We start from the raw sequence: 17,770 nt of genomic DNA, 5'->3' as shown, positions 1-17,770 counted from the left end.
TCAATTGTTGAATCTGTGTGTGTGTGTGTGTGTGTGGTATAGGTTTTGCCACTATGAAAAGTTTGAAAGGAAAATTTCGAAGCCTCCCTAAAAGGTGATCTGAGTTTTTTTGGCTAAATATTATTCCATTCTGCTGTGAAATATTTTTTTTATGTACATGTACTATCCTACTCCTCCGGTCCTTGAATAGCACCCAATTATTGAGTTGGTTTTGGTCCTAAATATAAGACCCATTTCTTATATTTATCATTTTTCTCTAATTACCCCTATGGATACTCCCTCAACCATAATCAAGTAAAAGAAGGAGAGAGGGGTATTAAGAAAGATGATTATGGTATTTTAAGGAAAAATGTGTCACTTTTCTTATAATTAACTAACTTACCTAACTTCCTTAATCTAATCAAATTAGTTAAATGGATCTTATATTAAGGACCGGAGGAGTAAATTATTTTGTGATTTATTTAACACTTTAAAATATTTTTTTAACTTGTTTAGCATCTTAAATTATTACGGTCCAATTGGTCCTTAAAGTAATAATTTTTGTTTCAAGATCAATTTTGCTCTGCAAGTGTTCTTTCAGGAACAATTTTAACCTCAACGTTGTCTAGTCAGAAAGTCCACTGATTGAAGGTGTGTCAACAATTTTAATATTTTTTATCAGTTTTTTTAGGGTACTTGATACACTTAAAAAAATAGTTAAAAGTGCTTGATGAATGAGCAATATACTTTAGGATATTACCTTAATAAATACTTCCTCCAATCCTATTTATAAATTTTAAGTTTGAAGAGGGGTGTACTCTATTTTATAAGCTTTAATTTAGAGTTTATCTAAACATTTAATGTAATTTTTTTAATTTTACCCTTACTTATTTATTCTTCTTCTTTACCATACTCTCTCATCACATTTTCTCATATATTCTTTTTCACTATTTTTTTTTCATTTATTATAAGGGCATATTTGAAAACAAAACTATATTGCTAACTTATTTATTACTTTTAACTAATTTCAACTAATTATTTATTATTCGTAAATTAGTTATCTGCAAAGTAATCAACATATACCTTATAAAAAGATATTTCGCATGGTAGGGGATCAACTTTAAGCCAAGCTTGTTTTCCTCTATATATGTATGTAGCTTTGGTTTTATGAAATGAAATTCACATTGTCATTAAAAAAAAAAAAACGTTGTACCCAAAAAGGCGAATGATGTGCACCCACCTAGAATTGGACGACAATCCACATGGTACGGTTAATTGGACGCCTGCTTGTCATAAAAGTTATTTGCAAGGTGCGGGACCGAGGAAAGGGAGGTGCCAATTGCAATTTTTTCATAATTGTAAATTCATTTGACATTTCTTTTTAGGTCCTCCCCCAAAAAAAAAAAGAGAAGAACAAGATATTTCTCTTAAAATTTAAAAAGTATTTTGTTTTTATCATGTATATCAAAGAAAATTTGTAAAATTTACTACTACCTCCGGTCCTAATTATAAGACCCAGTTGACTAATTTGAGGAGATTAAGGAAGTAAGTTAAGTTAGTTATTTGTAACAAATAAGTGTTGTCATTCCTAAAATATCCTTACTAATTAAGTGTGTTGATTAGAACTATCATTATTAGAAGAACTATCTTGGAAAAAAATGCATAAATATGAAAGACAAAATGGATTGGGGTCTTATAATTAGGACTAAACTAAAAGTCAAACGGGGTTTTATATTAAGGACCGGAGGTAGTATATGCTTATCATTAAGAAAGAAGACTTAGCTACTTAAATACAAGCAGAAGTTTGTTATTTCATTTATCACAATAAATTATAATTAGGGTACAGTAACCTTAATTTCCAGTAGATTGTTTGTATATGAGTCATAAACATTATAGCTATTTTGTATGCAATTCCATATACTCTTCTGGTCCTATTTATAGAGTAGAGAGAGAAGGTAATTTTTAATCATATTTATAGGATACTGAGAGAAATTTGTTGTATAGATGTACAATTTTACCTCTCATTTATTATTGTGTTGATTTTGTTTATATGAAGTATAATATATATTAAATAGGGATAAAGTTCAAAAATCTTTAAATTTTAAATGAGAGTTAATTAATGAAGTTTAATGTTTTTCTTTATTTGTGTGAAACATGCTGGAAGTGTCTTATAAATAGGATTATGGGAGTAATATACAAACTCCACTGTCTGATCTTGTTATTATAAAACTTTTAAGTACCCCTCATTTAAAACTGACCCCTCGATCACACTTTCTCTCTTAGTTAAATTATAAAGGATATTTTGAGATATGGTTCATTTATATATTATCATTTTTTTTTTGGAAAAAAAACTTATAAGAAATAAAATTACTCCATAAAACCACCTTATAAAACGTAACAAGGGAAGTAATGTATATATACGCACAAGTACGGCGAGGCTGGCAATAATTGAGCCGAGCTAACCAAAAGGTACTTAGAATATTAAAGGGAAAATGACATTAAGGTCCCACACAAGCAAATATACAGCAAAAAAGTCCCCTGAAATGTGATAATTCTTCTGAAGTCCCAAAGGAACTTGGCTGCCATTTTCAGAAAGTTAAAATGACTTCCTTGCCCTAGCATATGAGAGACAAAAGGAGCTGAGGTGAGCTTCCCGCATAGTGTGGCTCTGTTACAACTGGAAGAGAGGATATAGAGAAAGAAGAAAGGAGCCATTGATAATAAAGCATCTTCCCCATTACTATTAGTGAAATCCAAAGAGGTTCCATTTGAATCTTCACAAATCTTCAGTCTGGAAATTTATTTCCTCTCCTCTCCTCTCCTCTCCTCTCCTAGAATATTTTTCTTGATAGATTGATTGTGTTATGAATGAGAAATCAGAAATCATTTTTACCTTTGGCACTGTAAAGTTTTTGTTTTTGGTCTAAGATGAACAAATAAATCAATGGAAAAACTATTTTTAATTGGTGTGTGTTGGTGATTTAAATTGGATGTGTAAGATGACCATGGATGCGTAAGATGACCATGGATGCTCTGTTTTTGGATTGTTTGTGGGTGGTTTTGCTCTGTTCTGATGTTGGTTTAGGGGCAAAGGAAGAAAAATATGAAGGTTAGTCTAGGTAGAAACCCTTAGCATGAAATGGGATATTGTGTTGTCAATCAGGCTGCGATAGTTGTCAATGTGTGCCACGATAGTTGTCAACGTAGCTCCTTGACTTATCAATGACAGTTGCGTGATTCTTGATGCAGGTTTAAATTACTGATGGCGAGTACATCTGGAAAGCATCTATTTTGCTTTGTTCACATAGGGGAAAAGTTTATAAATGATGGAGAAGATGATATAAGATGTGTAGGAGGTAGTGTAAGAACAACAAATATAAAGGAGGGCACAAGTTATGAAGAATTGAAGAAAATTATATCATCAATTGCTGGAAAAGAAAGTAACTCATTTCTTTTCAAATTCTCAGTTGTGTATAGCTCAACAGCACTCAGTGTAGAAATTAACAACCTGAGTTATCCAAAATAACAATTAATATAACAGGAGTTAATGACAAGTGATATAACAATTTCATAACAAATGAATGTGTGGATATTAACAATTGATATTCAAAATTTTTACAATAGAGTGTCATTTATTTATAATGTTAAGTAATATTTGCATTAAAATATAATTATTAAGAAGAAGGTGTTACTCAAATTTATGTTCAATTGATAAGGGACAGTGCCTTCATTAACAAGTCACAGTGTTCCATTGGCAAGTCACAGTGCCACCATTGACATGTCCTTATGCCACCATTGACAAGTCAGTGTGTCACTATTGACAAACTAATAATTCGCTGCAGCGTCTGACCATATCAGCCGCGGCTCCCCCATTTGTCCCAAGGAGCTGTCATTCTGTGTAAGGCGTCGCGGCTCCTGATCATATCCACTGCAGCACCCAACTCTTTTAAGAAGTTATTCGGCGAACAACAAGTCACAGTGCTACCATTGAAAAGTCAGTGTGCCACTATTGATAAGTTGTAGTGTCACCATTGATAAGTCATAGTGTTACCATTAACACATCAGTGTGTCACCATTGACAAGTCATAGTGCCACTATTGACAAGTCATAGTGCCACCATTGACAAGTCAGTGTGTCACTATTGACAACTGATAATTCATCGCGGCATATCCGCCACGGCTCCCCCATTTGTCCCAAGAATTGTCATTCTGTGTAAGGTGCCGCGGCCCTTGATCATATCCGCCACGACACCCAACCCTTTTAAGAAGTTATTCAGTGAACAACAAGTCATAGTGCTACCATTGACAAGTCAGTGTGCCACCATTGATAAGTCATAGTGCCACCATTGACAAGTCATAGTGCTATCATTAACAAGTCACAATGTGACCATTGACAAGTCATAGTGTCACCATTGACACTTCATTAATAATGATTACACATGACAATATAATCAAAATATAATATAATAAAGTGATTGAAAATATTATATGATACTAAAACAGGTTAAATAACTTGAATTTATATTGTGTTAAACTTATATCAGCAAATTAATTGACAAGTTACAATGCTCCATTGACAAGTCATAACAGGTCTAATGACAATACAGGGTGCAGGTAATAACAACTGAAATGATAGCAGAATCTAACATGCCAATTCATAGCCAACTTTCATCTACACCTTCATATACATGAAACTACACCTATTTCACAACCCATCCCAAAAAAAATAGGGGTTGCATATAATTACGAAACTAACTATTGGTGGGTATCCATTTACAAAAAATTCCCTTCACACTCATTTACAAAATATTCCCTTCATATCTGTATAATGTTTTTCGGAGGGCAGTGGCATTTGGAAATATTTGTCCTTCTCCAATAATCAAATCCTTCCATTTTGTGGAATTCATTTGTGGTGTAGGTGTTGGGATCATTTCAACAGCACAAAGAATTGATGGTGGCTCTCCAATCTTATCAAATGAGGTGGGTAGAGACATAGACAATCCATTGATACCTCTAAATGATTGATCAATCCTGCAAGAAATGACAAGTCAGGGTGCATGCATTGACAAGTTGGTAGCAAGACAGTAACAACTGATATTGATAATAACAATTTTGTTAAACTAAACTTACACATCTTGCTTCTCCATTACATTATCCCTTGTTGCTTCTATGTGATCCTTATTTCCATTCTCTTCTATATATACATGACCACTTTCTTCATTGAATTTTGTCAAATTTTCTACCCTATCATCATCTACCAACTCCATAAATATTTTTTTATCAAACACAACTGAGAATTTCAAGAGAAATGAGTTACTTTTTTTTCCTAACAATTGATGATATAATTTCCTTCAATTCTTCATAACTTGTTCCCTCCTTTATAGTTGTCGTTCTTACACTACCTCCCACATATATCATCTTCTCCATCATTTATAAACTTTCCTCCTATATGAACAAAGCACAATAGATGCTTTCCAGGCATACTCACCATCAGTAATTTAAACATACATCAAGAATCACGCAGCTGTCATTGACAAGTCAAGGAGCTATGTTGACAACTGTCACGGCATACATTGACAACTATCGCGGCCTGATTGACAACATAATATTCCATTTCATGCTAAGGGTTTCTACCCAGACTAACCTTTATCTTTTTCTTACTTTGCCCCTAAACTAACATCAAAACAGAGCAAAACCACCTACAAGCAACCCAAAAATAGAGCACCATGGTCATCCTACACACCGAACTTAAATTACCAACACACACCAACCAAAAACACAGTTTTTCCATTGATTTACTTGTTCATCTTAGACCAAAAACAAAAGCTTTACAGTACCAAAGGCAAAAATGATTTTCTGATTTCTCATTCCCAAACACAATCAATTTGTTAAGAAAAATATTCCTGGAGAGGAGAGGAAAGAAATTTCCAGACTTGAAGATTTGTGAAGATTCAAATAGAACCTCTTTGGACTTTACTAATTGTAATGGGGAAGATGCTTCATTATCAATGGCTCCTTTCTTCTTTCTCTATGTCCTCTCTCCCAGCCGTAACAGAGCCACACTATGTGGGAAACTCACCTCAATGCCTCCTGTCTCTGATATGCTAGGGCAAAGAAGTCATTTTAACTTTTTGAAAATGGCAGCCAAGTCCCTTTAGGACTTCAGAAGAATTATCACATTTCAAGGGACTTTTTTGCTATATATTTGCTTGTGTGAGACCTTAATGTCATTTTCCCAATATTAAACCCTGTCCTTTCTAAGGACAACTGGATGAGAGTTGTGAGAGTAGCTTTGAGGGCCCATCCCCTTCGTCTGCAACTCTATTGGCTCGACTAGGAACAGAAGAAAGCAACTTCTCCAGAAATAGCAAATAATTGAACTTCAGGTTTAATCGATTTTAGCCCATAGCCCCCATACTGATTCTAATTTATTTATCTTTGATGAATCAAACTCACTTGCAATAAAAGTCACCAAATTTTTATTTGAGGTTTTCTTTTTCTGCGGATTACAAGAGTTAGCATGCGAAATCAAAGCCACAATAATCTAGCACACTACTAAATTAGCGTTAACTACAATGATCGATATGCTGTTAGGTTACAAAGTGATTGGCTTTTTTAAAATTAAAGTTTCTTGGATGCAGAATATATATATATATATATATATATATATGCATGTCTCTTTCTTGTTACATCGTGCTCATCACATGCTGCTTATCCTTGTTTTCTTTCTTTGGGAGTTAAGTGAAGGTACCTAATCTGCAATTATATCAGGCACCTAATTTATTGACTTAGGAACACAACTTGAACTTCCTATTCGCCATATAAAGTGAACATATCACAAGAGATTGAGTTCATCATTCACATCTCCAACAGTACATAGTACGACCATGATGCTTGTTTGTGCACAAGTAGTGGCAGCTTTGGTGGGACTTATCTTGTTCCTTTTTTATTATCATCAGAGACGATGTTGCAGAGACCCTCTGTTAACAAATTGGCCCGTGTTGGGGATGTTACCGCCACTTCTCACTAATCTATGGCAGATTCATGATTATATAACTCAGGCTCTCCAAAGACAAGCTGGCACTGGGAGCTTCATGGGACCTTGGTTTACTGGAATGAACTACCTGATCACCTGTGACCCCATGGATGTCCACCACATGATGAGCAAGAACTTCGTCAACTACGTAAAGGGGCCTGAGTTTCGTGAAATCTTTGAAGCTTTCGGAGATGGGATTTTCACTGTTGATTCAGACACGTGGAAATACCATAGGGCTCTTCTCCATTCATTGTTTAAGAACAAGAGCTTTGAAAAGTTTCTAGAGAAGATCGTTCGAAACAAGGTGGAGAGTTGTCTCCTTCCTCTTCTGGATCATGTAGAAAGGGAAGGGATTGAAGTTGATTTCCAAGACGTGTTTAATCGCTTCAACTTCGACACTATTTGCTCCACGGTCTTAGGATCCGATCCTAAATGCCTCGCCCTTGACTTCCCAGAAATTGCATCTGAGAGAGCTTTTAATGAAGCAGAGGAGTTTATATTCTACAGACACACGGTGCCTCAAAGCTTCTGGAAGCTTCAGAGATGGCTAGAAATTGGACCAGAGAAGAAGATGGCCAAAGCTTGTGAAGTTTTTGACTGGTTCCTCCATGAAAGTATAAAATCGAAAAGGGAGGAGCTTAGCAAAAACAACGGAAAGGAGAAAGAAAACGATGACTTGCTAACATGTTTGATGAGGGAGGAAGAAGGAAAAGATCACGTGGACGACAAGTTTCTGAGAGACACAGCTTTCAATCTTTTTGTTGCAGGCAGAGACACCTTAACTTCAGCTCTCGCATGGTTCTTTTGGCTTGTTTCTCGACACCCTTCAGTAGAAGCGAAGATTCTGGAAGAGATCAAAGAAGAAAAGGAAGCAAAATGTCAAGTATATCTCCATGGTGCTCTCTGTGAAGCTCTGAGACTGTATCCTCCCATACCTTTTGAGCGCAAGCAAGCAATCAAAGCCGACATACTTCCAAGCGGACATGAGGTTGATCCTCGTACTGCGATACTGTTATCTTTATATGCCATGGGAAGATCCGAAGAGATATGGGGAAAAGATTGCTTGGAATTCAAGCCAGAAAGATGGATCTCAGAGAGAGGAGGTATCGTTCATGTGCCGTCATACAAGTTCATTAGTTTCAACGCAGGACCAAGAACTTGCTTGGGTAAGGACCTCTCCTTCATTCAAATGAAGATTATGACTACTGCTATCTTAAAGAATTATCATATTCAAGTAGTGGAAGAGCATCCTATTTCTCCCACACTTTCAATAGTGCTTCTAATGAAGTATGGTCTCAAAGTTCGGGTCACAAAAAGAGAGTGATTCTTGATTCGTTGGAAGAATAAATTAAATTATCTCTGATGTATGTGTGAAGTTGTGGAAACTATTATATATGCATGTATTGCATAAGTTTGAGGTGGTGGGGAAGTATTATGCATATATTATATTACATGGATGAATAAAAGTATCATAACTTGGTGTAAAGAAAGCTCAAAAAAGTTGCTGTGCTTATAAAGTTTGATGAGGAATTTCTTGATCTGGACGACCAATAGCTTGAATATACATACAGAGAATAGTTAGATTAGCTAGAGAATTAATTTGGCTAATCTTGGGACTGAATGGGTCAAAAGCGTCTAACTAGTATGATTGACTGATTGGTCTAACTACTAACAAATTCCTCTTATAAAATTAAGTGGTACTTAATTTTATCAGTTGGGGCTAACCTAGCACTGACGTTGAATTGCAAGTATAATGAATATAAGAAATAGAGCAGCCAATTTTGTGTTGGAACTTCCATTTTTCTCGGTTCCTTTTCTCTTTTCTTTGTTTTTTCCCCCTTTCTCTTGATTCTCTAAGTTATTCTTCTTAGTTGCGGACTGTTGCATCGCTCCAAATTAAACGTGTTCACTTAGATCGGTCATGAACATTCAATGGCTGAAAACCATTCAAAGCACGTGGCCGAATTGGCTTCCCTCAACTCTAAATCTAGACCACACACACCCGCACCCCCTTACGCCTTTAATTAGTTCCCATGTACTCCTTTGGTCCTATTTATAGGGCAAAGAGAGAATATATTTTTTTTGTCCTATTTATATGGTATTGAGATAAATTTTTTGTATGGATGTATAATTTTATCCTTCATTTATTATTGTGTTGACTTTGTTTACATGAGATATAATATATACTAAATAGGGATAAAGTTGAAAACTTGTTGAATTTTAAATAAGAGTTAATAAAGTTTAAAGTTTTTCTTAGTCTATGTGAAATATATTTGAAGTGACTTATAAATAGGACCAGAAAAGTATATCCTACTGCATTTTATCGGATGCAGATTCTGTAAAAAGAGTACTTTTCATATTGGACTTGAATTTTTGTCTTGAGAATTGAGATTCACCAAAATTGAGAATTCTTCAATTCAAGTGGAAGCAAATTAATCACCAAATCCCTGTTGACCCTCAACGTGATTGGGCAGTGTTGAATACTGCTTCCATATGTATTTCCTCTTTTCTTTTGGGTGAAATCTGGACAAGGTTGAAGGATCACTACTAAAAAAAAAAACTTTAGACGACGACTTTTGGAGGTGACAAAAAAAGTCACTACTGAAAGTTGTCGCTAAAAGCACTTTTTGGCAGGGATGAAAACGTTGTTGCTGAAACTTATAAAAGTCACCACCGAGAGACACCTTTAGTGGCAATTTTTTTTATCGCTGCTGAAAGCTTTCAGCCACGGTTACTACGGCAACGAATTTTTAGCGACGACTTTTATATTTTCAGGGGCGATTTTTTGTTGTTGTTGAAAATCAATTTTTTTTGGTAGTGGATCCATTAAACCATAATCCTACAAGTGATACTCATGTTCTTAGCATCCTCTTAAAAAATACTATAAAAATCCCTTACAACATGACAAACTAATATTGGAATCTTTGTTGAAAGTATACTCACGTTTAGTGTCCAACAGTATCTTGAATAAATTACCTCTAATAAAAGATACATGTATATAACAATTACATGTATACCATCAATTAAGTTGATGGTATACATGTAATTAAGTTGTTGACCCCATCAATTAAGTTGCGAATTAATTTCGTTTAAGAAACTTTCTCCTGGATCCATTACACTTGTATGCCACAATAATAAGTGGTGAGAAATTAAAGGAAAGGAAGTTTTCATGAAGAGGACGATTAGTATCAGATTGTAAACTGTGTATGATAATTTGAAGCAAACACAAGCACACCCCACAATAGATGGATCACCTACCCATATTGCGTGTACTATGAGATGGTCCCCATTCAAGTGCACAGCGGGAATCTTCTAGCAGTTACTGTCTATTTATATTTGCATAGCCACATCATATATCTATAGAAGCAAGGGAAAATTTCATTTAAGGACCGCAGAAGAGAATTTATATCAGTCAACCCCCAAAACATTCTGAAATATCATTACAGGACTAAGGGACCAAACTGAAATTAAAACTAAGAGTAAGATTACAATAATACCCCTCACTTTTATTTTTTTAAAAAAATAAATATTAATGGACGTAACTGTTCCGACCACCGGCGCTCAGGTGGTCACTGCCAGAGGTTGGACCTTCGGTGGCTGTTACTGTAGCTCCAGTGGCCAAAATTTTTTTTTCTTAAAACAAGGTGGCCAAGGGAAAGTTTGAACCCATGACCCTTTGGCACACCAAAAGTGATATAACTACCAAACCAAACAAGCCATTCAATCATGTGATGCAAATAAAAATATATATAACAAAACAAATGCAACTCTCCAAGTATAAGTGAACAAGTGAAATTAGAGGATTTACAAGTGAAATTCAGCAATTTACAATAAAAATTAGGTAATTTACAAATAACATAATAAAATTCACGACCCTCGATGCAAGTGTTTAAGTGCAAATGAGCAAGTGAAATTTGAAGATTTACAACAAAAGTTTATGAATTTACATCCCAAATCTAGCTATTCACGACAAACACGAGAATTCACAACCCAAAATGTAAGTGTTTAAGTGAAAGTGAACAAGTAAAATTCGACAATTTACAAGTAAAATTCAGTAATTTACAACAAAAATTTGACAATTTACAAATAACATAATGTAATTCACAACCCTAAATGTAAGTATTTAAATGTAAATGAGCAAGTGAAATTTGAAGATTTGCAACAAAAGTTTATGGATTTACAAGTGAAATTTATTTTACTTGCTCATTTACATCTAAACACTTGCATTTGGGGTTGTGAATTCCATTATGTTATTTGTAAATTGCCTAATTTTTGTTATAAATTGCTAAATTTCACTTGTAAATCATCGAATTTCACTTGTAAATTCATAAACTTTTGTTGTAAATCTTCAAATTTCACTTGCTTATTTACACTTAAACACTCATTTAGGGTTGTGAATTCCATTATGTTATTTGTAAATTGTCAAATTTTTGTTGTAAATTGCTAAATTTCACTTGTTCACTTATACTCAAATACGTACATTTTGGGCTATGAATTCTCTTGTATTTCTTGTGGATAGTCAAATTTGGGTTATAAATCCATAAACTTTTGTTATAAATCTTTAAATTTCACTTGCTCATTTGCACTTAAACACTTACATCTGGGGTTGTGAATTTTGTTATATTATTTGTAAATTGCCTAATTTTTGTTGTAAATTGCTGAATTTCACTTGTAAATCGTCTAATTTCACTTGTTCACTTATACTTGGATAGTTGCGTTTGTTTTGTTTTATATATTTTTATTTGCATTAAATGATTGAATGGCTTGTTTGGCTTAGTGGCTACATCACTTTTGGTGTGCTAGGGGGTCATGGGTTCAAACCTTCCCTTGGCCGTCTTGTTTAAAAAAAAAAAAAAATTCTGGCCACCGGAGGTCCAACCTTTGACGGAGGCTACCTGAGCGTCGATGGCCGAACCTCCAACCTTCAATGGCCGGAACAGTTACGTCCATTAATATTTATTTTTAAAAAAATAAAAGTGAGGGGTATTATTGTAATCTTACTTTTAGTTTTAATTTCAGTTTGGTCCCTTGATCCTGTAGTGATATTTCAGAATGTTTTGGGGGTTGACTGATATAAATTCTCTTCTGTGGTCCTTAAATGAAATTTTCCCTAGAAGCAAAGCCCTCCGTTTGAGTCCGTACCAGAAATGCTGGGTTGTGTGCAAGTAATTGCTGGTTTTGCAGCATTTATCTTCCTCCCTTTTCATTTCCATCGAAGCCGATGTTGCAAATCCCCTCTTAGTAGATTGGCCTCTATGAGGGATGTTGCCGCCAGTTCTCATAAATTCGTGGCAGATTCATGACTACGCAACTCAAGTTCTGCAAAGAAATGGAGGTACTGGTAATTTCCTCGGATCTTGGTTTACATCCCAAGAACGTACATCACATGATGAGCAAGAATTTCGCCAACTACATTAAACGGCCCGAGCTTCGTGAGGATTTTGAAGCTTTTGGAGATGGGATTCTCACTACGGATTCAGATGCATGGAAATACCACAGGACACTCCTTCATTCGCTGCTTAAAACCAAGAGTTTTGGGATGCTTCTGGAGAAGAATGCTCGAAAGAAGGTGGAAATAGGTCTTTTTCCTCTTCTGGATCATGTAGAAAGGAAAGGGATTGAATTAGATTTGCAAGATGCGTTCAGTCGCTTCAACTTTGACATTGTTTGCTCCAATGTCTTCGGATATGACCCAGAAAGCCTTGCCATTGGTTTCCCGCTAGTTGCATGCGAGAGAGCTTTTACCGAAGTAGAGGAGCTTATAATCTACAGACACACAGTGCCTAAAAGCATTTGGAAGCTTCAGAGATGGCTTAAAATTGGACCAGAGAAGAAAATGGCCCGAGCATGTGAAGTGCTTGACCGGTTCCTCTATGAAAGCATAGCATCAAAGAGAGAAAAGATCAACAAAGACAAGGAAAAAAGTTAAAGAAAATGATGGCTTGCTAACATGTATGATGAGGAAGGAAGAAGGAAAAGAACATGCAAATGACAAGTTTCTGAGAGACGTGGCTTTTAATCTTTTTGTTGCAGGTAGAAATGCCAAAACTTCAGCTCTCACTTGGTTCTTTTGGTTTGTTGGTAAACACCCTTCAGTAGAAGCTAAGATTCTTGAAGATATCAAAGAAGAAAAGGAAGAACAATATCAAGTATATCTCCATGGTGCTTTGTGCGAAGCTCTGAGATTGTACCCTCCCGTACCTTTTGAGCGCAATGAAGCAATAAAACACGACGTACTTCCCAGTGGGCATGAGGTTGGTCCTGGTACCAAGATAATGTCATTTTTGTATGCAATGGGAAGAAGTGAAGAGGCATGGGGAAAAGATTGCTTGGAATTCAGACCAGAGAGGTGGATCTCTGAGAGAGGAAGCATCGTTCATATACCGTCATTCAAGTTCGTTAGGTTCAACGCAGGAGCAAGGACTTGTTTGGGTAAGGACTTGTCCTTCATGCAAATGAAGATAGTGGCGAGTTCTATTTTGAGGAATTATCAAGCCCATGTATGTGGTGGAAGATCATCCTATTTCTCCTCCACTTTCTATAATACTCCTAATGAAGTACGGTCTCAAAGTTCGAATCACAGAAAGAGAGATATATTGTTAATTTGATGGAACAACGAAGTAAACAATGTCCTGTGTGTGTGAAGTAGTAGAAACTATTACACATGTATCAGATATATGTTTGAGGCCGTGGAAATTAAACTGTCTTGCTTTTATTACATGCATGGATGAATAAAGTATAATTTGGTAGAAAGGAAGCTCGCAAAATTAGCCTCTAAAAGCGCTTAGCTTAAAAATAGTAACGAGGCTAAGAAAGAATCCCAACTTTAGTTCTCTTGGACATTTTGTTTGGAAAAAGCATTATTCTTTTCATGCTTAACAAGGACGGAAATATAGATAAGAAGTTTTTAGTGAATATCACAGTTCACACGTTCCACTGCATCTTTCTTTCTCTTTTCACCAATACCGGACTCCTAGTAATTAATTTAGAGAGAAACTGTGTCAATTTTTTTGTCAATTTTTTTAGGGGTCATATGTTTAACAATATGTAACGGTAGATTTAAGCGCAAGTAAATTTTGCATGTAACTGATCTAGAAAGTAATTATATGATGTTATTGATTGGATTGATGCAAATTTGTAAGCAAAAGGCCCAGAAGCTGGAGGAGAAGTCCTAAAAAAGCATTCTTACTGGCAGAATAAGGTTAAGGTTAAAAATGGAGATATTTATCTTTTAACGTATCACAACAGATTGATTCCATTCTGCAGAAGCCAAGATTGTTGAATAGATCAAAGAAAATTATCAAATGTATCCTTGTATGGGAAGTTATGAAGAGATATGGGGCAAAGACAGCTTGGAATTTAAGCCTGCACATTTTAGTGGACTCTATTTATTTTTTTATATAAAAAAATCTAGCTTCATGCAAAATAATTTGTGAAGCTTGTACATTTTAGTGGACTCTGTTTCAACTTCCAAGCAAATGTCGAGCAACTATTGATCGATTAATGAATATTAAATAGGAAACGGTGGGGGAGGCAATTGGAAACGATGAGCGAGAAAATAAGCATAAGAAACGGCTGTGACAAAAGATTGAAAGTGAAGCAAGGAAGCAAAAGGCAATAATTGGAGATTGGGTATGCAAGAAGACGATGAAGAAAGGGCCAAGTTTTTAGGTTTAATAGAGGGTAATTTAGTAACTATCAATTTACATTTTAGGTTTTGGTCTGTTAAAATAAATTAGAGTTTTTAAGATCCTTTGTAATAAATTTAAATGTTTTTACGTCCTTCTCCCTAATTTTTCCTTAAAAATAAATTAAATATACTTTTTTATTTAAAAAAATCAGTTTGCAAGTACTTATTATATTTTCTGTCAATTTGATAGCTATACTTTTTTAAATTGGGATTCTCCCATTTTTTTAATTTGATGCCTATAATTTTTTCCTCTTAATTAGATTCTTTAGTTTTGCTATATTAGTATCGTTATCTCCTGTAGTTTTATTCTGTTAGCATATTAACAGAGTTTGGCACCCAAAAAAAAAAAGTGCTAACGGAGAAAAATTAAAAAGCCTAATAAAAATGTATAAGTATTACTGGAATAAAAATTGAAAGAAAATATAAATTTCTATAAAATAATTTTTTATTACTATCTCATATCTTTAATATGAAAGTTAGTTGACTAATTTGAGTATATTAAGGAAGTTTGTTTAAGTTACTTATTTGTAATAAATATGTTGTCTTCTCTAGAATACTCTTGCTAATAATATGTATTAGCTAAAATTACCATTTGATGAAATATTTAACATGTACAACTACTATAAGGATTACTTTAAAAAAATGAATAAGTATGAGAGATAAGGTGGATTGGAGTCTTATATTTAATTTTAAATTAAAAGTCGAACTAACTCTTATACTACCTCCTGTCTTTAATATAAGAACTTACTTAACTTTTATTTTGATCCTAAATATAAGACATTAATTCACTTCGTCTTTCATATTTATTCATTTTTCCACAAGATAGTTCTTATATAATATAGTAGTTCTAATCAAATATTTGATTAGCAATGATATTTAAAAAAAGACAATACTTATTTATTATAAATAATTCAATTAACTAATTTTTTTAAATTATTTAAATTATTTAACTAGTTCTTATATTAAGTACTCGACCGTAATATTAACAAGAAAAAATGACAATAAAATACCTTTTGAATTTCAAAATAACAAATAAGGAATCCAAATAAATAAAATAACAAAGAAGGTATCAGGTACCAATATGAAATTTTGATTTTGAATTTTACAAAATACATAGTGGGATTTACAGCTTTCATAGTGAGAGTTACTACTTCGTCAATGGGTTTTGCAACCTGTTTTGAAGGGCTAAGCAAGTTTTCTGTAATTTTACAAACACATAGTGGGATTTACAACTTTCATAGTAAGATTTACTACTTGGTTAATGGGTTTTGCAACCTATTTTAAGGGGTTGGACAACTTTTCTGAAAAAACAATACAGTTTCACGCTGAATTTTACAAAACATATAGTGGTATTTACAACTTTCATGGTGAGAGTTACTACTTTGTCAATGGGTTTTGCAACATGTTTTGAGACCAAAAATTAAAATTCCAGATTGGTACCTGATGCCTTATTTGTCATTTTGTTTATTTGGATACCTTATTTATCATTTTGAAATTCAGAAGGTATTTTATTGTCATTTTTCTTATTAACAATTGGAGATAGTAATTTAAACACGCGTAATTAAGATTTAACAGTGCGGAACAAATTCAGGCCCATCCACATGATATTGGACCCAGGTCCCAAACTGATGGCGTTGTCATAAAACTTATTAGGACGAACCAACAGGGGTTGGTCCAAGTGGTAAGCGGCTTGGTATCGTTTAAACGAGGTCTCGAGTTCGAACCTCAGCGTATGCAGAAATCCCCGTTGGGAGACTCACTCACCACAGCTAGGTGCGGGACGCGAGTCAGATCCAGATGTAGTAGAAGCAAAGCTTCGGTGAATTGGGTGGGCAACAAAAAAAAAAACTTATTAGGACGGTGTGGCTGTGCAGGACAGCTGATGATTATGGATGGACCTAATTAGTAGTAATTACCAATTATTATTATCATTATTTTGGTAAAGTAATAAATAATTATTGATGGTAAATTAATTTGACATTTCCATTTAGGTCCCTAAGAGAAGATATTTATCTTAAAATCATTTTTTATCGCACACAGATATCTATAAATTTAAAAAATTGAATAAGATTCACTATTATGCTTATCATGAAGAAAAATTTAGGTATTTAAACTCAAAAACCCAGTGAATTCATTTCTATTCCAAAATAAAATATTAAATTTTAAAAATAGGTTAAAGATTTATTAACAACAACTATAAGAGAGAAGAATAGTTAATGTGTAATAAAATTCATTTGTTGATTAAAAAATTACGTTATTTTTAATTTTATTTATTTCAATAAACTATAATTAAGGTTAGAATATATTTAACCTTACCAAGAATATTTCTTCTAGAAGTCACAGATATTATAGCTTTTGGGTGGAGTTTAGTCTAAAATGTACAAACTTCACAGTCTAGCTATTATTAATTATATCATCCGCATGCCTCTTTAATCAGTTCCCAATTCCCAACCACTTGCTTATATATATATATAATATAATCCGGGTACTAACTATACTACATATAATTTTCCTGCCTCACATTCAATACTTCTATCAGTGCAGATTATACAAAAGAGCAATTTTTATAAGGGTTAAAATTAAACCAATGTCTTAAAGTATTTTAAATATTTTTTCCCAAGTCTCTCACATTTTAAAATATTTGATGATTCATCCTATACTCTAAAATGTCTTGTAATTTATTTAGTATCTTAAAATATTTTCGCATGTATATTCAATATCTTAAAAAATACTGAAAAATGATACTTATACACATTTATTTAATACATTTTTTAAGGGACGTTAAAATTGACTCTAAAAAAAAAAATACGTTGACCGTCATCACACTTGAATTCAAAATTCAAAATTTTTAACCCTGAACACCTAGATCAATTGGTCAGAGTTGTTCTAGTTTAACCACGAGTCTCGAGTTTGAGACGTGGGAACACAGTAGCGCAAGGGGTTAGGGTCTCCCCCATATAGGGCCAACAGAACTCGAATCCGGATTAGTTTGGGCCCGTTAAACTCTCCATGGATAGGGGCTGACCTAAGATACCGGTGCAGAAGGGGAAAAAAAAAGAAGAAGCA

The 17,770-nt window shown here is 34.1% G+C and overlaps 1 protein-coding gene across 1 annotated transcript; it reads left to right on the top strand.

Annotated features, from left to right (window-relative positions):
- The first annotated feature begins 6,592 nt into the window (after positions 1–6,592).
- On the top strand, positions 6,593–8,500 carry LOC114722888 (alkane hydroxylase MAH1-like). Its single transcript, XM_028909011.1, has one exon. The coding sequence runs from the start codon at positions 6,866–6,868 to the stop codon at positions 8,336–8,338; it is 1,473 nt and encodes a 490-aa protein (XP_028764844.1). The 5' UTR covers positions 6,593–6,865; the 3' UTR covers positions 8,339–8,500.
- The last annotated feature ends 9,270 nt before the right edge of the window (positions 8,501–17,770 follow it).

This window comes from Neltuma alba, unplaced genomic scaffold, assembly GCF_004799145.2.
Source record: "Neltuma alba isolate B1F8T4 unplaced genomic scaffold, ASM479914v2 tig00012116_pilon, whole genome shotgun sequence".
Taxonomy (NCBI): Eukaryota; Viridiplantae; Streptophyta; class Magnoliopsida; order Fabales; family Fabaceae; genus Neltuma; species Neltuma alba.
The sequence above is the reverse complement of the archived record's forward strand: the minus strand, read 5'-3'. Positions and strand labels throughout refer to the sequence as shown.